Raw genomic sequence first — 24,283 nt, 5'->3', positions numbered from 1 at the left:
ATGCAAAAACCGATTGGTGACATTTTCAAAATTTACAAACATGAAATTTCACGAAAAGTTTGACGCAGTAACTAAGTATAACTATTGCGTCAACTGCTTGGCCTGATCGCTCTCAACCCAAAAGTGCACAAGCCCAAAACGATGTAGCATGTGTAACAGGGAGCATCATTCAGCCGTTCACGGTCACCCCAGGTTCTGCAACGAACCAACCAAAACAACTAAGAGCGACGAAAGACTGCACAAACACAAAAATATTCCAACGTTACTGGCCAAGCTGATCCTTATACCGCCTTAGGATCACTAACTAATTCCGACTCGTTAACCCAAATCAAAATAGATCTAACAACTTTTTTATTCGCAGACCATGCAAGGCGACCGGGATGTTCTAACCAAATGAACACATCCCTGCATTGTCCTCGAAACACGTCTAAATACGACTTAGAGGACAAAAGACTCAACAGCGCCAATTAAATCCAACAATAATCTGTTTCTAATAAGAACTGAATAAAATTGTACCCAATGTATTAGGGATCACCCCAAATTTTGTCCGCACTCCCAGCTTGCACAGTTATAAAAGGAACTGAAAATGCTTGTTTATTTGGTTGCACAAGTTATATTATTTTTCGAATAGAATTAATGTGATTTTACAGAATCATGTTCTAAAGATAAAAATTTTTATTAAAAAATATCGGAATAAGGGTCGCTGAATGTAGCGTCGACGCGTGCGGAACGGTGTTGTGACGAAGTAGTAGCGCGCGGGAGCGCAACGAATTGTTTTAGCGAAAAATGATCCAATTCCTTTTGTATAGTTGGTGAGGTCGGATGTCATCGTGCGTGGTGTTCTCAAATGTTAAGTGTGGCGGTGTCGTCGTTTGTGGTGAGATCCTGTGAGTGTTCTCAGGTTTGTTTCCTGGTGTGGTGTATACGGTGGTTTATACAAGGCGTGCCATTAGTTTTCCGGGTGGAGTGGCTTATTTGGAGAAGGGAGTTTATACTCATTTAAACATTCTGGGCCCCCTAAGCGAATGTTTTGCCTAGTAATGCACGAATATGCTGTTGCATGTATTTCGGCTACTCTTGATGGAGCAGCCGAGGGTGCGGCATACATGCTGTAAGTGTAAGAAACCTTTTTTTGTTTTGTTGTAAATGTTATGTATTTTATTTTACTTTTTATTGTATTTGCGTTTTTTTCTTTTATCGGTTTATCATGCGGATTTTTTATTATTTGATTTTTCTGTATTAGCGGCACTTCTTTGCAATTTCTTTATTTCGGCTTATATGATAGCGACTCCACGCCTGGCTCAGATATGGCCAGAATGGGTGCTCCTTTGAAATCTTTGAAGAGGGATTTTGCGAGAGTACAATGATTGGCCGATAATTGAGAACGGCTTTTTTTCGAAGTAGTAATGTGGTAAATTCGATATGTTTGTATATATAATATCCATCTACTTTTTTGAAGTTTGAAGCTTTTTATAGCTAAATCCAATGAACCACCCATATCAGGAGCGCTTAGATAGATGCGATAAGTTCCACTTTTGCTTTTTGTAAGTCTAGGTGTGTCACTGTATCACATTGGGAGTATGGTGATTCCTTAACTTGATTTTTTAATTATTTTATATTTATGAAAATTTAGACAACTACGAGGCACTATAGTAAGAGAGGTAACGATTTTTCGACTTTCTTCAGACAATTTTGTTATATGTTATTTTAAGTGCTAATGCACTTATTTGGCAAGTAGGATTATTAGGTAGATTTTTGAAGCAGGATTTTGTATCATTATTGGCAAGAGCCATCCTGTGGGATCGAAAAGTTACATATTTGCGTTTTTAAACCTGATCTTGTCAGAAGAGACTCTGACTTTGTTTTTTTTTGCCAATTCGTGGAGTGTTGGAAGATTGTGAATTTAGTGGTATCCGTATGACGTCCCGGCCATTATTTGATCAAGTAGTTGTGACTTTGTAGAAATCTTCACAATACTGATCTTATGGGGTTGTAATAGATATGAGGGGGCGTTTTTTTAAGTCCCGAAATTTCCTTAATTGTGAATTAACGTATTCTTTAGAGATTTCGTCAACTTGAGTTGTTGATGTGGAATCTGGTTCTGTAACTAGTCCACTTAGAATTCAACCAAATATAGTGTTTTGGTCTAGAAGAGTAGTTGAAATTTTTTCAACACTTTCAAGTATTATTTGCGGTATAAGGTCGCTGCCTACTATTATATCAATTTAAGCGGGGGTATTGCAATTGGGATCTGCCAGCTTTAGGTGTGAAACCTTTTGCTAATTCTTGCTATTTATGTGTTGGCTTGGAAGCATGTTAGTAAGTTGCGGTAGGACTATAGTTTCTGCTACAATTCGCTTATCCGCTTGGGGGGATATTAGAGTAATGGGGCAGATTTTGTGTGAGTTTTAGACTACTCTTCCGCCTATTCTCGTAATTTAAAAATTAGATTGCTTTGATGGCAGTTTTAGACTATTTTGTGCCCTAGACGCTATGAAGGATTTTTGTGATCCTTGGTCTATTAAGGCTCTAAGTTTATAAAGTTCTCCTCGATGTTCGATGGAGATGACTGCTGTGGGTAGTAATACTCTATTTTATATTTCGCTGTGTAGCGTTTGAGTGTTTTGTGCCTTTGAGCCTTTGAGCAACATGGGGCCTTTAGCAATTTTCGGGATTTTGTATTTCGGGATTTGCTGTTGCAACTAAACCCGTGGCTCTTTTCATAATTGCGCTGTTTGGGGGTGAACTGGAAAAATTATTTATGTGAAGCATAGAATGATGTCGTTTATGACAATAAACGCAATTGAACTTGCTTTCGCAATCTTTGAGTGAATGCGCATGTGACATACAGTTTGTACAAAGTCTTTTTGTTCTTACGAAATTGTTTCGATCGGTAATATTCACTTTTTTGAATTTCCGCAAGATTTGAGCTTATGCCCCCCTGTACATAGTTCGCATGACGTTTGTTTGTACTGTTCGGATGTGAACGTTTGATTTTTGGAGATGCTTCTATTTAAATTATTGTTGGTACTGGGTTGGGGTCTGTGGAAGCTTCTATTTAGGTCGTGTTGAACGCTTTTCGTTTTGACTATTTTTTTGTCTACCCTTTCTGCGATTTCGTACTGGGTAGTTAGGATATCTTTCATTTGTTGCCACTTTAGGTATTTGAGATGCGATGAGAGCGATTGCTCCCACAAAAGTAACGATTTCTCAAGTAAAGCGGCGGTGCATATATTATATTTACCAGTCTGTGGGAATATTTTGTGTCGATAGAACCGACAAACAATTTGAAACAGTGGATAGTAGTTTAACAAATTCTTCACTTGTTTCTTTTTTAATCTTAGGCAAGTGTCGTTACTTGTTTATCGACCAATATTCTTTTATTTTCATATCTTGCTTTTAGAGCTTCCCAAGCCGAATTGAAATTGTCGTCATTAAGTGCGAACTGTTTACTATTGCGCCTACTTGACGTTTTGTTTTGTATCGGAGGTGATACAATTTTTGCACTTTTGATAATTTTGGATGGTTGATGTGTACGGCTGTGAACATGTCCCGAAAGGACGGCCACTCTTCATAACCTCCATTGAATATTTCTGTGTCACATGCGGGCACCTCGAGACGATTTAGAGTTGTCTGCAGGTTCGTAATAATCTGTCACCCTCAGAAAAGAATTTGGCAACCTGTTTTGAGCGTGTAGCTCCTGTAGGTGTAATTTGATTTTTTGTCGTCATTAACTATTTTTGTTATGTTGTTTATTACTATATGTGTCAAAGTTGATTAAAATTTTCTCAGTATTAACTGAGTTTAACGCAGCGATAAATGATAATTAATATCGAATACTCTTTTACGTATATAAGAATTTTTTCGTTTTAGATGAATATTTACTTGCGAAATTTTTTAATTTGTACTTAATTTTAAATATTTTGTTGTGTGTGTAATTTTAATTTTCTTAATTTAATTATTAAGAATCGTACTTTTAATTTATCAATACTTTTTATGTCCTTATGTTGAGGTATTTAGGTACACCTTAACACACGGACTTATATGTATATATTTATGTGCTCGTAAAATTGAGAGTTCGTTGAAGAGATCAATACACTTTGTACATAAGTATGCACGGATTGTTGTGCGTATGTATGTTTATTTTCTAATGTAATTGAGAGCTCATTGAAGAGATCAATGTGCTTTTATTTTTTTGTACGCAATCCTGCTTGTTTGTTACAAGGGGTATTGCAGGATGTATGCCAATGTGAACTTTGAAAAGATGTGTATTTTTGTTTTTAATAAATTATTTATTATTATTTTCTTTTTTGTAGATTAACAGCTTTTTATATTGTAAATTTTCAATGTGTAATTGTCCCAATGTATGTAGGGTATATAAGCATAGGCACAGATTTTATGCCGTATGTATAAGTATCAATGTTCGCACTGCGAAGAGAACGCGAAAGCGAATTGAATAATGTGCAGGTATTTTCCCCTATGCACTTTGTAAGTATATTTTTGTATATATATATATGTTTATTAAAAATATATATTTAAAAATATATACAATAGATGTAATATGTGAGCGTTAATTCGATATGCATATATGTATGTTTGTTTGTTGTGTTTTAATTTGTTTCTGTCTTGTTTTAGGTTTGCTTTTTTGCTTTCGCTTATTACAAGTATATGCAATCCTGTTTATTGCTTTATTAAGCATAAGGGGTATTGCTGGAGAAATGTGCAAGTATATACTTGAATTTGTTTTTTGTTTCTTGATTGTGTGTTTGAATTCACGAAGGTAAGCTATTAAGTTAATATTATTTATTTTTATTTATGTATTTTGAAATATACGTTATACCAGACTGTATTCAGTTTTTCCCGAAAAATAAACTCGGAACTGTGACAGTTTGGTAACCGCTTTTTATGCTGTTAAAACGGATTTTCTGTTACAGGTTTTATATTAAAATATTTAAAACTGCAATTTTTACATACATATACGCATAAAATAAGATATGGAAATGAAATAAATACGCTCATTTTTTAGGGTATAAGCGGCGTACAGATATGTTGTGCTGTTGTTTTTTGTTTAAAAATTCGCACCCGTTTCTTTGTTTTTGGCTTTTGGTTTCGCGCTCGATGTTGTTGTTTTTGTTTGTTTAAAATGTTTTGTAATATTTTGCACTGTTTATGTATTATGTATTTGTTATTTTCACCGAACTTATTTTTCTCCTTACATATGTGTTTGCATATAATGGTAGGTTTGTGTGTTTTATTTTTTCTTTCTGTTTTTTCAATTGTAACTTATTGTCTCCTCTTTTTTGCTTTTTGCAAAGTAATTTATGTTTTATGCATACATATGTACGCATATATTTTTTCGTGTAACTGCACTTTTTGGTTTTTTAATCCCTCTTGGTTAGTAAATTTGTATGTGTATACATATATGTTATGTATTTTAGCGGACCTGCACAGAACTTTTGATTTTTGTCATCACAATTATTTTTCATAAAATTATATATTATGTTTCTTATGTATGTTATGTTATCTCATGTTAGGTAGATATATATATATATATTGTTTTTTTTTTTGTTAATAAAAATCCGAAGGTGCCTTTCGGTAAGGCTCGAAGGACCATGAACAAGATTGTACCCAATGTATTAGGGATCAGACCAAACTTTGTCCGCACTCACAGCTTGCACAATTATAAAAGAAACTGAAAAAGCTAGTTTATTTGGTTGCACAATTTATATTATTTTTCGTATTTGTGACGTAGTAACGCGCGGGAGCTGTCGCATCGAATATTGACGTGGCGCTCAGGCTTGTTGACGAAACGAATTGTTATAGCGAAAAATGATCCAATTCCTTTTGTATAGTTTAGTCCAGTCATTATAGTAAGTTCACCTCGGAATTCAGATACCCAGCTGTAAGTCTGTATATACTTGTATATTGGCACCCTAAAAGTTGTCTCAAAACCTACATATGGTAGGGTGTACGCAACTATTAAATTTCAAGGTCAAAGGTCACGAAAATCGGGTTTTTGCGCTTTTTTTGTAAATATCTCATTTCTTATGGGTTTTTTGCTATTGGTATTTATTATCAATATTGTAGAATACAAAATTCTCTACAAATTTTGTTTAAAAATTTTTTTCATACGGTGAACCGTTTTCGAGATAGAGGGCTTAGAGCGCGCGGTCACAGCATCACTTCAGGTCAACCGGTGCCTCCGATCAAAAACGCGCCATATATAGTTGATGAACTATCGATTAATCAATGATTATAAATATTTGTCACTTTTTATTAACTATTATATTATATTTTATCATTTTTTCCTAACCTATCCACTTTTTATTCAGTATTAATTTATTTAACAACACTTACCTGCCCATGAAATTGCAGAATTGTTAATGAAAATATAGGAATTATATTTGAATTTAAACCTTATTAATATTAATAACTTCTTACATGATAAAAAAAATATATAAAAAATATATTAAAAAATATCATTCAATACATTTATTTTTATTAAAAGTAAAAAAATGGAATAAAGGGTACAAAAACTACAATTTATAATTTTAATCATCTTCTTCCTCTTCATCGTCGTCTTCCGGCTGCTGGTAAATTTCAAACTGGTCTTCATTATCGTCTTCAACGACATTTGTTTCAAGTTCTTCCATGATTTCGGGGTCAAAAGTTCCATCTTCGTTAATGTCGCTCTGATATGGTAGAGCATTGAGACAAGCTTGCCCATTACATTGGCCACAAGCTAAAGAGCATTGCAAGCCCGCTTTCCTGCATCCGCATCGCGAATCACAACCACTGTTGCAGTTGCAGAAAATTGTATTTAGCAAATGTTCTGGAGCAGGTGGTAAAATTGTCATGATAGGCTCCAGAAAATCGTTTCGCATTGCCCAACCCCATACCTGGGGTTCCAAATCATGCCCTAACCAAGTTTGAATTTGATAATATACACGTTCGAAATGTTGATGAGCAGCTGCACTTGTTGGTGGAATATTTGAAAGCTGCACAGGTTTATTAAGTTTTGTAGACTTAACGTAATGCATATAACGAAGATGATCGAGACTTTTCACAGATTTCGGAGCATTATAGACTGCCAATAAGGTTTGAGTTCCACTCTCTAATAATCTCTGGGCCGAACAATTTTCTTCCTCAAATGCTGCAGCTAGTTCATCCAAATTGGTCAGTTTCTCAAAAACTTTTAAACATTTTTTTTTTCCCTTTTTAAAAAGCGCAGAAGTTGTGTCACATCCACTTAATGCGTGCAGAAATAAAATATGTGTTTTGAAATGAGGATAATTATCGAAACTTTTAGTCGACCATATCTCCGTTTTTACATTGCCTTTCCCAACTTTTTTAAAGAAAATTTCTTGTTCGTAAGACAGTGTACGCCCAATTAAAATGATGAGTAAATCAATATCTTGTCCTATTATTTACAAATTTACAGATTTTAAAGAAGATGCACTTAATTATTTTCTAATTAAAATGTCATTAGTGTTAATCGGAATATAATTATAGTAAGATTTAAGTTTTTCCCTTCATTATTTTTTAATTTTAGGAAATGGTGATCAGTATTATTGAATAGATAAAGATTTAAGGCATGAAGAAAATGATAAAATATAATATAATAGTTAATAAAAATTGACAAATATTTATAATCATTGATTTATCGATAGTTCATCAACTATATATGGCGCGTTTTTGATCGGAGGCACCGGTTGACCTGAAGTGATGCTGTGACCGCGCGCTCTAAGCCCTCTATTTCGAAAACGGTTCACCGTATGAAAAAAATTTTGAAAACAAAATTTGTAGAGAATTTTGTATTCTACAATATTGATATAATATAATATGATAATACCAATAGCAAAAAACCCATAAGAAATGAGATATTTACAAAAAAAGCGCAAAAAAACGATCTTTGTGACCTTTGACCTTGAAATTTAATAGTTGCGTAAACCCTACCATATGTAGGTTTTGAGACAACTTTTAGGGTGTCAATATACAAGTATTTACAGACTTACAGCTGGGTATCTGAATTCCGAGATTCTTACCTAATTTAAGCTTAAATGACTGGACTAGTTGGTGAGGTCGGATGTCATCGTGCGTGGTGTTCTCAAATGTTGAGTGTGCGGTGTCATCGTTTGTGGTGAGATCCTGTGAGTGTTCCCAGGTGTGGCCAGTGCCGTCTTAAACTAAGCTGGGGCCCTTGGGCACATCAGAATTGGAGGCCCTTTTGGGAAGTAAAAAACGCTAATTATACTAACATTTTAAAAATAAGTTTAATCATTTATTACATTATAGAAAATCAAATAAAGTATGAAGTTATAAATATTATGTCATTAATGATATTCGAATGCTGCTGTTTTTTGGTTCTGATTACGATAATGGTTTCTTTCGAGATTTCTGTTGAGCAAAATCTTCTATTATATCATTAAAGTCAATGTTGTGAAGGATATCACTTTCAATGGACATAATTGACAAATTACTTAGTCGTTCTTGTAACATTGTTGTTCGCAATTCATTTTTTATTCTTTTAAGCTGCGAAAATGACCGCTCTCTACTGCAATTAGTAACTATCAAGCAAAGGAATATTCTTGTAGCAATTTCTATGTTTGGAAAAGTTTCTTCCAATTTATCTGCTTTTATTAAGTTATGTAAATTTGACATATTTAAATCCGCCGATTGCTTTGCTATGTTTTTTAAATATTGACTTAAATGAAAACATTCTGTTTTGAACTCATCTGCATTTATGTCTTCATGATAATATTTTGAAAATTCTTTGCATTTTTTGGTCAACTCATCAGATTCTATTGTTGTTAACTGACAAAGAAAACTAAATCGACTATCAATTTCTTGGTATGCTGCAGAACGTTTTTTTAAATGAGTAATTAATGTGTCAATTATGGGAATGAAAGTATCTACACGAAACTTTTCTTTACCTCTCAACTGTGCCATCTCTGATGATCCTTCAAAAAAAGTAATGCGTGTGCTGCGCATTCTTTTTCTTTCAAATGTGTCTTTGTAGTCAGCATATGGATTTTTTTCTTTAGCAACCGTTTCGTACTGATCAAAATTATCGCGTGCGGTATTGGCATATCTGATCAGAGACTCGTAAAGTTTCGTTACAACGTCCATGGTCATAGTTCTATTCTGTAAACTTAGACTTGTTTTATTCATAATTCCCAAAAGATCATTCCATATTTCCGTTAGAAGAGCAGTCTCAAACTTTTCCATTTTTTTTTGCTAGGCTTTGGGCTTCCTTTCTAGTGTCTCCTGGTTGATTAATGTCACTTGCGATTGAACACAATGCTTCAGAAATATTTAAATAACCATTTTGCAAAGCATTAATAGCGTTGGCATGTGCAGACCATCTAGTTTCTGAAAGAGACTTCAAGACTGTATTTGCACCTAAATGCTCTGTCAAAATTTTCTATCGTTTTGTCGAAGCCGAAAAAAAAAATTAAACAATTTTTGTACAAATTGAAAGAATGTTACTGCTTCAGTAACACACTCAACAGCCTGAACACCCACTAAATTCAGCGAATGTGCCGCACATGGAACGTAAATCGCAAATTCGCAAACTTCTTTTATTCTTGACTGAACACCAGAGTACTTTCCAGACATATTTGACGCATTGTCGTAGCTCTGCCCTCGACAATCTTTTATAGAAATATCAAGGCTTTCAAAAAAGTTTAAAATGGTATCTGCTATATATTGCGCATTATGTTCATCCATAGGCAAAAATTGCAAAAATCTCTCAATAGGCTGTCCGTCTTTAACGTATCTAACTATGAAAGTCAGTTGGTCAACGTGGGACAGATCTGGTGTAGAATCTACGCTAATAGAGTAGTACTTTGCAGTTTTAAGTTCTTTGACCATGGTTTTCAAAACTTGCTGTCCCATTAAATTAATAAATTCATTACAAATATTTGCCGATAAATATGATGTACTTCCTTTTCCACGATTTCCGCAGTTTTGTATGTGATCAGCAAGAAAAGGATCAAACTCACTAATCAGTTCTAAGCATCCCAAATAATTCCCATTATTTTGCGATCCTTATGTCTCATTATCACCACGAAAAGCAAGACCTCTTGAAGCCAAAAATTTCACTACTGCAACAATCCTCTTAAGTACATTCTTCCAATAGTTAATTTCTTTATTATATTGGTACAGCAGCTCTGTATCAATTCGTCCAGTAGTTTTCATTCTTGCAACATAATTCATCATAAATTCCCTATGCTGTCAACTGTTCTCATGCTCTATAAATAAGTTACTTATATGCTTCCAATCTTTATATCCATGAGGAGAACTTAACCGGTGTCCAGCACCGGTAGTGGTATTAAATAGACGACAGCAATAACAGTATACAGATTTCTTTGCTGGTGAATAAAGAAGCCATTTTCTTTCTAAAGACTCACCATTCGTCAATTTACGAATAAAAATATTTTTTGTCAAGCATCTTGTTTTTGTTTTACCATTTGAATCTGGAAAACTAGTAGAAGTTTCGGAGAAGTCACTGTTTATATTTTGGAAAAACTCTGGCCCTTTTCGAATCCAAATATCGCGGACTTTTTCCGGTAAAATGTCGTCACAGTAAGTACCAGGATCAGGAGACACAGACACAGATACATTCTCTAAGCTTGCAGTTATTAATTCACAGTAGGTTGAAGTCGATGGTTTAGCATCTGATGTGTGATTGTCATTTCCGTGACACGTAACCTCTTTTTCCTGATAACTTTCAGAGGTACTACTTTTGTCTAGCGGTGATGGGAATGAATAATCTCTCGGCTTATTTGTTTCTTCCGCCGTAAAAAACGAAGTGAGCTTTGGAAGTTTTTCCGTTATTTCTTTTTGAGCTGTATTTTTTTTTCTTTTTTGTGAACCACTTAAATATGTTCTTTTCGACATAATGAACTAATGTTTTTACGAACCACAAACGAACTAATGTTTTAACGAACCACAAACGAACTAATCGAAACTTTTGTTTATCTTACTAAATTTTAAATATGAAATGATACAAAATAACTCCACTCACTCATAATAACAGACTGAAAGTTTAATACATCATTCGGGAATTCCCCGACCATAGACAATGTCGATATTTATGTTAGGCCTTGTTTAGACGGTGCAGCTTGACTTTTGAATCGGAGTGATTGCGTGAGTGATCGCTAGATGGTGTTCTTAGTAAATTAGGTAGGAAGCGTTCGGAAATATTATCAATTTGTACAGTAGGAATAGCCGCACTCATTGATATAATGGCGTAGTATATGCCCACAGTATCTGTGTATAGTGTATAAGCCTTCGTGCGTGTATAATACCTTCTTATAGGGTTACTAATTTGCGAAAAAAAGTAATGTGTCCGACAAAAATGTTTTGAGAATAAATGTGTGAGAAAAATTGTATGTCCTTCGGGGCCCCCCTGAGAAAAGAGGCCCTGGGCACGGGCCCCGTGTGCCCTTATGGTAAAGACGGTGTTGGGTGTGGTGTATATGGTGGTTTATATTAGGGCGTGCCATTAATTTCCCAGGTGGAGTGGTATATTTGGAGAAGGGAGTTTATACTCATTTAAACAAGAACAAAACACCGAAAGAACGGAAAAGTGCCAAAAAATCTACGCGGGAATATAAAACCACAAAGGTTACCCTTTTTACATTTTTATTTATAAATCACACATAAATTGAATTGCAGAATCTGATAGTTGTCAGAATCAGAATTGAAACCGATAAGAAAATGTAGTAGGTGTCATGAATTTAGATATTATTGGTTTGACGTTCGAAACAGGGTTACTAATTTGCGAAAAAAAGTAATGTGTCCGACAAAAATGTTTTGAGAATAAATGTGTGAGAAAAATTGTATGTCCTTCGGGGCCCCCCTGAGAAAAGAGGCCCTGGGCACGGGCCCCGTGTGCCCTTATGGTAAAGACGGTGTTGGGTGTGGTGTATATGGTGGTTTATATTAGGGCGTGCCATTAATTTCCCAGGTGGAGTGGTATATTTGGAGAAGGGAGTTTATACTCATTTAAACAAGAACAAAACACCGAAAGAACGGAAAAGTGCCAAAAAATCTACGCGGGAATATAAAACCACAAAGGTTACCCTTTTTACATTTTTATTTATAAATCACACATAAATTGAATTGCAGAATCTGATAGTTGTCAGAATCAGAATTGAAACCGATAAGAAAATGTAGTAGGTGTCATGAATTTAGATATTATTGGTTTGACGTTCGAAACAGGGTTACTAATTTGCGAAAAAAAGTAATGTGTCCGACAAAAATGTTTTGAGAATAAATGTGTGAGAAAAATTGTATGTCCTTCGGGGCCCCCCTGAGAAAAGAGGCCCTGGGCACGGGCCCCGTGTGCCCTTATGGTAAAGACGGTGTTGGGTGTGGTGTATATGGTGGTTTATATTAGGGCGTGCCATTAATTTCCCAGGTGGAGTGGTATATTTGGAGAAGGGAGTTTATACTCATTTAAACAAGAACAAAACACCGAAAGAACGGAAAAGTGCCAAAAAATCTACGCGGGAATATAAAACCACAAAGGTTACCCTTTTTACATTTTTATTTATAAATCACACATAAATTGAATTGCAGAATCTGATAGTTGTCAGAATCAGAATTGAAACCGATAAGAAAATGTAGTAGGTGTCATGAATTTAGATATTATTGGTTTGACGTTCGAAACAGGGTTACTAATTTGCGAAAAAAAGTAATGTGTCCGACAAAAATGTTTTGAGAAAAATTGTATGTCCTTCGGGGCCCCCCTGAGAAAAGAGGCCCTGGGCACGGGCCCCGTGTGCCCTTATGGTAAAGACGGTGTTGGGTGTGGTGTATATGGTGGTTTATATTAGGGCGTGCCATTAATTTCCCAGGTGGAGTGGTATATTTGGAGAAGGGAGTTTATACTCATTTAAACAAGAACAAAACACCGAAAGAACGGAAAAGTGCCAAAAAATCTACGCGGGAATATAAAACCACAAAGGTTACCCTTTTTACATTTTTATTTATAAATCACACATAAATTGAATTGCAGAATCTGATAGTTGTCAGAATCAGAATTGAAACCGATAAGAAAATGTAGTAGGTGTCATGAATTTAGATATTATTGGTTTGACGTTCGAAACAGAAATATTATCGGTTTTGTTATCAGAAACAAAGCAAGAGGATAATCGTTGACAGACTTGAAATGTATGTTAAGAAAATAATTTTTATTATTGTTACGATAAATTAACGTTATTTCTATAGGGAAAAACATAAGAATAGAACACAAAATGTCATAATTAATGAGTTTATGGGGCAAAATCCAGATATTTTAAGGGGATTTACAAAACGTAATTTAACACCCAAATGCGTCTTTATTCAGTCGATAATGTGATATAAATCTGTAAAGTAAACATGTATACAAACATACAAGTAAATGCAAGCCAAATTTCACATGCGAATCCCCTAGTGCATCAAGAGGATTACTTTAATCTTTTAAAATCTTCCTTTTAATTTTTTGATCGTTGATTTTTTCTTCCAATAAAATAAAAGTTAAAATAGCGGAACTCATTGTAAACTTTAGTAGACTTTATTCGGTATTTCAAATTTATCAAACACCTCCAAATTGACTCATTTGGAAGTTTTGTCACAATAGTAAACAGCTGATTCGAATATGGGTTGTGCATATGTTCGAAAAGACGAAATATAATCAGATTCTGTGACACCATTGAAAATTAGAATTGGCTACGCAAATCTGTCTTGGATTCCACAACACCCCTGATAAACTAACTCACACAAATTGTGAATTTCCATTTTATACCCTACACACCCAAACACACCAATATAAAATTCTTTTGAAATTTATTAATATTTATTTTATTTGTTAAATATTCTTAAAGGTTTTAGGTGCAGATATTTAAAAGTACACCACGCTACGCCAAATGTCTCCATAGAAATGCTGGTGTTATGTCTGGAAATGAAAAAAAAAATAAATAAATAAAATATAGTAAATAAATACAGTAAATTATTTTATTTTATGAAAGTAAAAACATAGCATCATTAAAAAAAGTTTCGACGTGACTTGACAGAAATAAAAAAAAAATAATATATTTAACAGTACTGGCTGTTTGTGTGGTTTCAGTTCCAACCGAGACTCCTTGCGGTGACCATCCCTAATCCTTGGAGATTCGTCTAAAATCAATCGGATCAAAAAAAGAATTAGTCTTATTAATAGATAATCTAGTGCCTGATCAAAGATTTTTTAAATTAAAAAAATGGTGACCTAAGAAAATGTTAACAGTTTTTCGCTAAAATCCCTAGAAAATAGATTCCTTCGATCAGTGACTAGTTTTTCATGTTTTCAAAAAAAACTATTTGAACACTAACGTTTTAGAGCGCCCGAAAACCATTTGATAATTATCGAATAACTCGAAAAATATTTGTCGTAACTACTTCAAATCAGAGAATATTTCTAAAATAGTATATTTTTGAGAAAATGCATAAATCGATTTTTGAAAATCCTGACTACCCTCTTGTAGTTTTAAAGATTTGCTTAACTGCCAGAATTGCAAACCAATTCTGTTTTTTTAATGGTGATACAGAATCTGATTGGAATTTCATAGATAAATTTAAAATGCTGAATAAAGTCAAATAAAATTTACAAGAAGTTCCGCAATTTTAGAGTTTATTTCATTGGAGGAAGAAAACAACGAAAAGATTTTAAGAGATCGCAGGAATCCACTTGATGGCTCAGGGGAATAGTAAGTGATATTTAGCTTGCTACTTATTGGCTTGTATGTATTTACATGCTTACTTTACAGATGTTTATCACATTATCGACTGAACAAAGGCGCATTTGCCATGGTGGTAAATTACATTTATTATGTTTTGTAAATCCTTTCAAAATGTCAGGTTCATGAACTAAATAGTTGTGGCATATTGTGCTCTATCTTATGTTTTCCCAATAGAAATAAAGATAAGATTAATATGTATTAATAAAATAAGTTAATATCATAACAATCTTCTTTCTTTGTTTCTGATAACAATACTAATAAAAATGGTTTCGATGACGCGCAAAAGCGATACAATTTCTTTTTCAAACAGCAAACCAATAAAAGCCCAATGTGATTTTTTTTGTTGTTCTTTTCACTTTAGATTTTTTTCAATTGTAAAATTACCAAAGTTATAGCCTTGGCAAGGATATACTTTTAATTGGAGCCACCAACACTGATGTATAGGGTTGCTGCATAAGCTTTTCCAGATGCATCAGAGAATCTGTGAAAATTTATGAGCGCTGATGTTGAAAAGGGGGTCCACCGAGAAATTTCAATAAGATTGAGGGCTTCGTAATCCTTTATGAAAGTTTATAATCGATAATACTTCTCTATTAGTAAACGAAATAGGGTTAATGAGAAAAAATAATACATTTTTTTGCATTAAGATTTTTGAAGACAAGACTTTTGGGTCGTTTGATGTCCATGAGGTCGTAAAGCAAATCCTGCGGACTCCAAAGATGAAGAGTTCATCTCGTGCAGTTGATACGTCATTCTCGAATGGAATGTTGGGTTCTACATAATTTACAATTCTCAATGTCTTGAGGTTTTTTTGAGATGCTGCTGCCTCTTACAGGTTTTCACTAGCGTGTGAACAACTCTAGGTAAAAGTTCCAGAGTCGTTCGCGTAAAAGGTATAAACTTTCCTGTCTTTTTCTTTTCTATGGGATCTACTGTCGGTTTGGGTAACTGGAACGGGGTCAGTTAGATTTCTTAGTGCTTTCAAAGATTTGTATCTGTGGGTGAGAAACACGTCGAAAGTTTTCCATGAAGGTATTTCAGAGTTGACTTCTAGGGTGTACTCAAGTTGATGAGGCAGGTTTTTGGGTAGTTTCAATCCATATAAGAAGATTAAGATTGGGTTCCAACTTCTGATGTCTATGTATACATTATTCAGATTTGTAAGACAATTGTTGACGGTCCTATGAAATCGTGAACCCTCTTGGGATATGTAGGGTTAGTTATTACATTTCTTTTTGGTTTTGTTGGTGTGTGCCTTATATGAACACAATATTTGATGTGCAAAGTTCTGACGAACGGAAAATTTCCTAATGCAATTTATATATTTGTATATGTACGTACATATGTATGAGTAGGTGACAAGAGCAAGACTACTTGGCTCTCCAAAAAATGGAGTATATACTCGTATTGTATGTACGTATGTATAATATACAATGTGCCGACGGAATATGGCAATAACTAATTCGCAAATACTTTGTACTTGATACCCGTTAAGCACTACATTTATTTTAATTATTATATATATTTTTTTGTTTGTTTTTTTCACTATGCCCATTTATTCCGACTTGCGCTGATAAAAACATTTTAGGTAAATTTGGGTCTATGCACTTCCAATATTTTTCACGTATGTATGCCTTACTGCCTTGATTTTTGTTGATCCAAAGGTCGTTGATTGGGTGGGTGAGTAATCCTGATGATCCAAACGGTGGTTAATTGGGTGGGTTCCATTTTATCCGGCACTGACCGGCTTGAATGACCAAAATGTCGGAGACTCGACATTAAACTTGCCTGTGTGCTAAATAAAATAAATATTATTAATATATTTCAAAAATATTTCATATTGGTGTGTAGGGTATAAAATGATAATGCACAGTTTGTGTGACTTAATTTATACTATTGATTATATGGTATGTATGGGTTTGTTAGTGTTTGAACAATTAAATTTATGTGTGATTTATAAATATAAATATAAGTAACAACAACAAGCTAAGGTCTATTACGGCCTTACCTCTGTAACACAGACTTACATAGGCAGATCACTCTGATAAATTCCAGCATCCTACTGGGCGAGATTGATGCAATGTGATCCCTATTCGGATATATAGATCCAAGAGCCCTTATCCTGCTTCTACAGACTGCTGTGCATTCAACAATTAGGTGTCCGCAGTTTCTGGCTCCATGTCGCAAAATATAAAATCAAAAATAAAAAACGTTAACTTCGGTTGCTACTAAGCTATAATACCCGTTACAAATACAAAGGTTCCTTACTGGTTAAATGAGTTAAGCCTCCCTCAACACGTACACATTACTCTACCCGGAAAAAACTGTGGTTCGATACGAATTCGTTGCGTCACCGATCCTGTAACCTTCAACTGCCCTCATTTCGTTTGACATCGATTCCACACGGCTATCTTTATCCCAGTATTTAAATAAGTGTTAAGTATAGTATGTTTTGTAATGAAAAATAAAATATATCAGAAAGAAATCTGCTTTTCATTTCTAATATTAACCACGAGTGTAAGTGCCACATCAAAACTTTACTGTGGTATGCGCTTACCTATTTGTTCACTTACAAAAACTTGATTCCGAGCTTTTAATTTGTAGGGCAGCTATATGCTATAGTGATCTGATTCAGAGACTACATTGTTGCCTTAGACAATAACTTATTCGAATTTTGCGAAGATACATCGTCAAATGGAAAAGTTTTCCATACAAGCACTTTACTCCGATCGTTCAGTTAATACGGGAGGTTCCGACAAATGAGCAGCTTCTTAGTGAAAGGACCGGTGCAAAATTTCATATCGATAGCTTAAAAACTGAGGGCCTAGTATATACAGACAGACGGACATGGCTAAATCAACTCAGCTCATCATGCAGATCATTTATATATATATATAATATATTTTATAGGGTTTCCGACGTTTTCTTCTGGGTATTACATACTTCGTGGCAAACTTAATATACCCTGTTCAGGGTTTAAGTTGAAAATACATGCATGTTTACATTGAAAACATTTTTAAAGCTAAAACTTATTCTGTGCTGGTTATGTTATGGCTGTGCTGATTTGTACGGTAAATGCAAATTTATTGTACATATAAACCAGGACAAAACATATTTGTGCTTTGTCAGATCAGCCAGAAAAGAGGAAGGATACACTGTGGTAAATACTACTCTATTATATTTATCTATTTGAATAAAAGAAGAAGAAACAACTTATGAAGATATTTTGTAAACAACCAACAAATAGAAATTTACACTGTGATAACGGCCGCAGCGTAGCTAGATAAACAGCTCTAGAAGCTTATTTTGTAGAGTCTTAGGAATATCAATAAAGCGCACGCATTTCGGCGTAAGCACAAAAATATATCTTATAAATTTGGATAAAAAAATGTCATCTTGTCGACTAAAAGTTGCAAACCACACGGTTTTCTGGTATTTTTCGAAATACCATCATTCGTTCTTTCAAGACTCCAGTTTTGTCAATATTAAAACCTGAGGCCTTCACTTCTGGCTGATCCTATACACATTTTGCGTAGTTAATAACTAAGCTGCCTTCCCCTGAATCTTGCGGTGTTGATCGGATTTCACCATATGTTGAGAGCTAGTCGATGGACCGAGGAACGGTCGACAAATGCCAGCGTCCAAAAGAAACTGTTTTTTGATTTTAAGTTTTTCGGGCGGTAAGCGTTTAGGTATGGGGAAATCTGGTGGGTTAGGTGGCTATGTGATGGGTGATAAAGTGACGATTTGATTTTGCGGTGGCGAAGTTCTTAAGGGTTATGGCTTTGTATTCACTCAACTGCTCCCGAAATGATTGATTTCGGTTAATACTGACGGCAGAAAACGATTAACTTGGATTATATTTGCGATGCTTATTTCACCACTGGCTAAGTTATGCATTTCGCGAAGGACTTTTGTTGCAAAGTTTCTTTAGTCAAATAATTCCTTCGCAAATTTTGTTTGGAGAGAAATGTTGATGCATGGTGGATTATGGGGTTGTGTTGGCTTCTTCGAACAAAAAACGGCCTATTTTCAATACATATTTAAAAAATAAAAATGTTAAATATTTTATTAGAGCTTTCTACTATTCCACAGATACATATTTTACAAAAATTTTGGAAAGTGTGGCCATTACGACGTCATTTCTGGCACTCCCTCGGAAAAAACGTGCTCCGCGTTGACAGCAGAACTTACAGGATCATCTAAAGTAAAAAGAAAAAAATACGTGTTTTAATTAAGACCTTAAACTTGGTATTGGACGAAGGAAAAAAATAAAAATAGTATTTTTGGCAGAGGTTTTTACAAAAAACGCAAGTTTTGTCGAAAGTTTTCTTTTTTAAATAGTTGTAATTGAACAAAAAAATCCTTCGGTCAAGACCTTGTAAATTATATTAGCAATCCAAAATTAGCAAAAAACAGCCTCTAACATCACAGTCGCAAAATGACTGTAAACTAGTGAAATTAATTACTTTATATCCGGTTAGTGTACCAACATCATACATACTTATTGAGGAATCCCCTTTTGGTAAGAGTAATGAGCCTACTTCCTATCAGTCAGTTATCGATAAGGGTGGTTTCTATTTATGTTATTTTAGCTTCTTCACAACAACAAGGTGCTTCACAGAACATAAATATTTCGTAAGATATTTGGTAAGCTATATTTATGTCGATTTTATTTTTTTAATTATAAATTTCATATAACATATTACATATGTTAAATTAAGGCTTTATAGGCAGTCAGTTGTCAGTCAGTTTGATAATCTAATGACATTACATTATGTAAGAAGTATATACATAAATATATATTTACCGTTTTGCTTTAAATTTTTACAGGTAAACATAAAAAAAGAGGCTTTCTAGAAAGAGAACTTTACTAATAAAAATGGCTAAATTCAAATTTGACATCAACTGTATTTTTAGTCAACCCGTTGTAAAAATATCATCCAATTTGTTACCTCACACATTTCTAGGTGATAGAAGAATGGCCATGTAAGTAGAATTATGTAAAACAAGATGTATACACAATCTTAATAAATTTAAATAATTTTATAACCATATTTATATTTATTGCAACAAGCGTGAGTATAGAAGTCGCTGAGAAACCACAATATACATTACGCATGGCTACTGAGTGTCGACTAATGAGTAGCGAAAGAAATTTTTTTTCGTTTGGTTTTGGAGTCTATGTACGTTAAAGATATCCAATTATATATATTTATTATCTTGCTTTTTTGTTTTATTTATTTGACAATTTAATTATTTAAAAAATTAACATTACAGATTCATTTATTGACAGCTTCTTTTACTTCTTGGAGTATTTCAACAATATATTTTTTCTAGTATTCAAGCCCCCTGCGTAACAATTAGTGTCGACAAGTTAAGTTCTGGTACTTTAAAAGCTTATTAAATTTTTAGAAAATCCACTGCTGAGAAATTGTTTTACTGCCTGTAATAATTTTTGCAAATTGGCATTCATTATATGATTCATATTATTCATCGGCCATTGAAACCCAGGATATTTTCTTTTTATAATATTATATTAGTCATTGTAAGTTCATACATACTTAAGTATTCGAGTTGTATACCCGAAACGAAAAGTAGAATTCAATTTATGAATAATAGAGAGAAAAAGATAAAAGAAATAGAAAAATTTGACAAGTGTTTGGTCGCCACTTCTCTTCAACATCTACTAATAACTTTCAAATATATCCTATATATATATTTGAGTCTATTACTAATTTGTTGAAGTCGCAAATTTCAATTTCAACTAATGCGTTCAAATAACGTTCCTTTATTATTTGTTAGGCATGCTAAGCTTTTAAAATGTTGTTCCTCGGTATACTGCTCCTTATGTACAGGTCCATGAGCATCTCCAACAATTTCAATATAAACGATGGAACTGAATCTTTTAGCAATGCCATGAGAGTTTTTTTCGGCCTTCGGGATAAACTTTCCGCGAACATAGTTGAAGCTACCCACATCCGTAATTCGTGGTCACCCACATCTCATTCATATATAAGTTTAGCGATTTCACAAAGCGTTGGTTCCGCTCCTGTACTTGGCTTCTTACGGAAGAAGTATACCTCCCTTATGCTATAAGGTAACTTATTAACTCATAATATATGGACTCACTTAGTTTTAATACAACGTTTTGTGTTTTATCCGAAATATTTAAACTTAAGTCAACATATTAGTGCCTTGGAAATCTACACACCGATCGCACTAAAACAAGTATTTACTACCCTTTAATGTTAAAGAAAGTAGGCATTTTTGATGAGAGATGCTACGCCAAGAATGTACGTTTTCTGCAAAGTTTTATTCTGATATCTATATTGGTGCTTGATTTATATATTGTTAAGTGAATGTATCTGATGTATGTAATATTGTGTGATGTGGGAGGTAGAATAGGAAGCCATCCTTGCTATGATCCTCTGTATCAGAGTTAAGTTTTGCAATTTCAATAGATTTTCCCATCTGGAATCTACCAACTTCCTCAAATTGGCATGAACTATATATATATTTCGATTAGTTGATGTTTTGCAAACAACCATAAGGTGAATTATATATACTCCGTGCAAGCAAATAATTTAACATATATTTTCACTTTCTTCTAATTATAGGGAGGTTAGTTCAAAGGTGTCTCAAATTATAGATCGGTTAGGTGAACTTTCAGCCGTAGCTCAGAAACTGTCGAAACCTATTACATCAGCCCAAAAGCTTCGAATGTCTGAAAATCAAAGAGTCTATCTTATGGCAGATATCAATGGATGTGACGGGTGAGTAAGTTTTAATTTTATTGAATATTCAATTGTGATTCACTGCAGTAATATTGTGGGACAGGTATGAATTATATAATATAATGCTACTGGTTCTGGCAGTACAGTCATAAATGAAATGCACGAAAAAATAAATGTGATATAAATATGCAAATGAAAAGGAAAATGGTTGAAAGAATCTGGCGGTAAAAAGTATTAATTTATTTATGGTAATTAAAAGCAGTAAATTAGTATAGTAGTAATGGATCAAAGCCAGGGAAATACTTTCAAGTGTACTTCGTAAAGAATTCAACATTCATTATTCGACGAAATCGTGAAAGGATAACAATCAAATTTGATATCTTATTAATTTATATTGAAGGGCATGTACACACTTAGTTTTATTAATATATCTTAATCGCTTCAACAAAAATTATATAAAAATCATCCTTAAATTAGAATTAGTTGATATAAACTCAAGACGCTAAATTTAATATATTGAGTTGGTGTGGAAAACGTCTACCAGAGGATCGCAATTCTTTATATTAGGAATGTAAGGTTCAGACCAATTCCATACATATTATGTGGTACACCATAAAGCTTTCAAGGAAACCTAACCAACCTAAACGGTTTATATTCAGTCGGAAATCATTATGCATATATGCTATGTTGGGGGCAGAGAAAGGGACGGGCTGATTGCAATAATGAATTTGCTCAGGTTTACTTGAGAACATATTTTCAAGCAATTGTATAAATATATAACTCACACACAGAACAACATATTCGTCAGAAGGCTTGTAAGGTATGTAGTATATGGCAGTAGGGGCAATTCGTATATATGAATAAGGCCAACCGGAAGTTTGAAAATTGTATATTATTGTATGTATTGACCCAGGTTTATCAATTTTTGGCAATACCACATACTATTAACATGCTACATATGCCCTGAATTTTATTAAGGTACCATCACAAATAAAGGGTTTTCCAATAAGAGTGATATGAATAAAAAAACACTAATTGTTAAGGAAATTCAAATGTTTTTTATTTACTGTGAAGTACAATCGAAGCAATTAAGTTCTGAATATAACATCATTCAAATGGCCTTCACGATCTTTTGCAGGAACGATTTCGATGAATTCAATTTCCGAGTACCTTTTCCACTAAATCTAGTCGTATGTCATGAATAGCTTGTTCAATATTGATTTCTGAAGCTTCAAGAGAGTCTGGTTTATTGCAAAAGACTAATGACTTCAAATAACCCCACAAGAAGTAGCCTAATGGTGTTAAATCGCAACTTTTTGGAGGCCATTCATTGTCAGAATTTTTTTGAAATTATCGACTTTCCAAACTTTTCTCGCAATATTTCGGTGGTTGCACGTGCTGTGTGGCACCTAGCCCCGTCTTGTTGGAACCAGATGTAGTCAAGATCAACTGCGGCCATAAAAAGTTGGTTATCATCAATCTATACCGCTCTCCATTGACAGTCACGGTGTCACCAGCTTCATTTCGAAAGAAGTACAGACCGATGATTCCACCAGACCAAAAACCACACCAATCTGTCAATTTGTGAATGTAGTGGTTGTTCATGAATAGTTTGTGGATTTTCTTCGCACCAGAACCGATAGTTTTGTTCATTTTCCGCATTACTCAGATGAAAGTGAGCCTCATCGAAGAAGACGATTTTTTTTTAAACTTCGGGTTTAAAATTTAATATCTCTGGGGGTATTTATTTATCGCGCTTTTAGTAGTATTCAACAGAACCGTTATATGGGGAGGCGAGGTTATAATACGATTTCATCCATCTATACAATGTCGGTAGGAGTTTTGCCAAGGAATCGTGCCTCGTCTCGTCATCGTGGTCATTTATATACCATATATATATAACTCCATATCTACCTCGATTAGTTTAAGGTGATACAAACAACCGTTAAGTGAACAAAACTATTATACTCTGTAGCAACATGTTGAAAGACATTTTGCGAATAATTCAACATTCATTATTCGACGAAATCGTGCATGAATTACAATACAATCCAATTTGGTACTTTATTAAGTTATATTATAGGTAGGTCATAGAGACTAAATTTAATATATTGAGTTGATATGCAAAACGTCAACCAGAAGATCGGAATTGATGATATTAGAGATATGAGATTAACACCAAGGTCTACATCAACTTTATATCATGTTCAGCACTAAAACATCAATATAATAAGGTTTGTTAGAATAACAGAAATTTTTATATATATGTATTATAATCCTATTTCTCATATTTTCGGAATTAAACTAAAGTATTTCGAATATTATGTTCAATTAATTTTGCCAAGATATCTAACACATTGACTGATATTTTGCAATAGTTCTACTTGAAAATTGAAGATAACGGTATTTTAGGAAATTATTTTTTTGTTTGTCAATAAGTTGTTATTTTACCGTTATAAATCACGCATTACTGAAAATTTTGTGGTCGGTTTCAAAGAAGTATGCTTTTATTTTATAAAGGCTTTTGATTCAGACTGGCATTTTAATTAGCACACCGTGCCATCAGAAAAGTTTTTCGTAATTCGTTTCCGCTTTAGGTTATAATTTTTCTCTGAGATTATTTGTAAATAAAATTTTAAGTAGACAGCTTGAAATATTAAAAATGGGATGGGAATCGTTCCAAGAGCTCCAGTGAAGACGAAAGGCGCCTAATATGGAACATGTTCCAGGACTGGAAAATATTATTGAAATTGCTCGTTGTATTAGAAGTTCACTCAT

The 24,283-nt window shown here is 33.9% G+C and overlaps 2 protein-coding genes across 13 annotated transcripts in view; one reads left to right on the top strand and one right to left on the bottom strand.

The window, feature by feature from the left end:
* The window catches only part of Atat (alpha-tubulin acetylase), a 91,058-nt gene that overhangs the window by 4,487 nt on the left and 62,288 nt on the right, over nt 1-24,283 (top strand). For 3 of the 12 annotated variants that reach the window (XM_070111712.1, XM_070111715.1, XM_070111709.1), the window contains exons 2-3: nt 19,602-19,757; nt 21,389-21,544. In XM_070111712.1, coding sequence (XP_069967813.1) covers nt 19,651-19,757; nt 21,389-21,544 — 263 coding nt within the window. In that variant the 5' untranslated portion in view covers nt 19,602-19,650. The other 9 variants (XM_070111711.1, XM_070111708.1, XM_036360280.2 and 6 more) reach the window with 6 other exon arrangements.
* Nucleotides 8,182-11,033, bottom strand: LOC138857688 (zinc finger MYM-type protein 5-like). Its single transcript, XM_070111296.1, is given in 4 exon segments — nt 8,182-8,224; nt 9,848-10,821; nt 10,823-10,908; nt 11,030-11,033. Coding segments are annotated over 4 exon segments (1,107 nt in total).

Source organism: Bactrocera oleae, chromosome 6 (genome assembly GCF_042242935.1).
Source record: "Bactrocera oleae isolate idBacOlea1 chromosome 6, idBacOlea1, whole genome shotgun sequence".
In the NCBI taxonomy this organism is placed as follows: Eukaryota; Metazoa; Arthropoda; class Insecta; order Diptera; family Tephritidae; genus Bactrocera; species Bactrocera oleae.
This window is presented reverse-complemented; position numbering and strand designations above follow the sequence as displayed.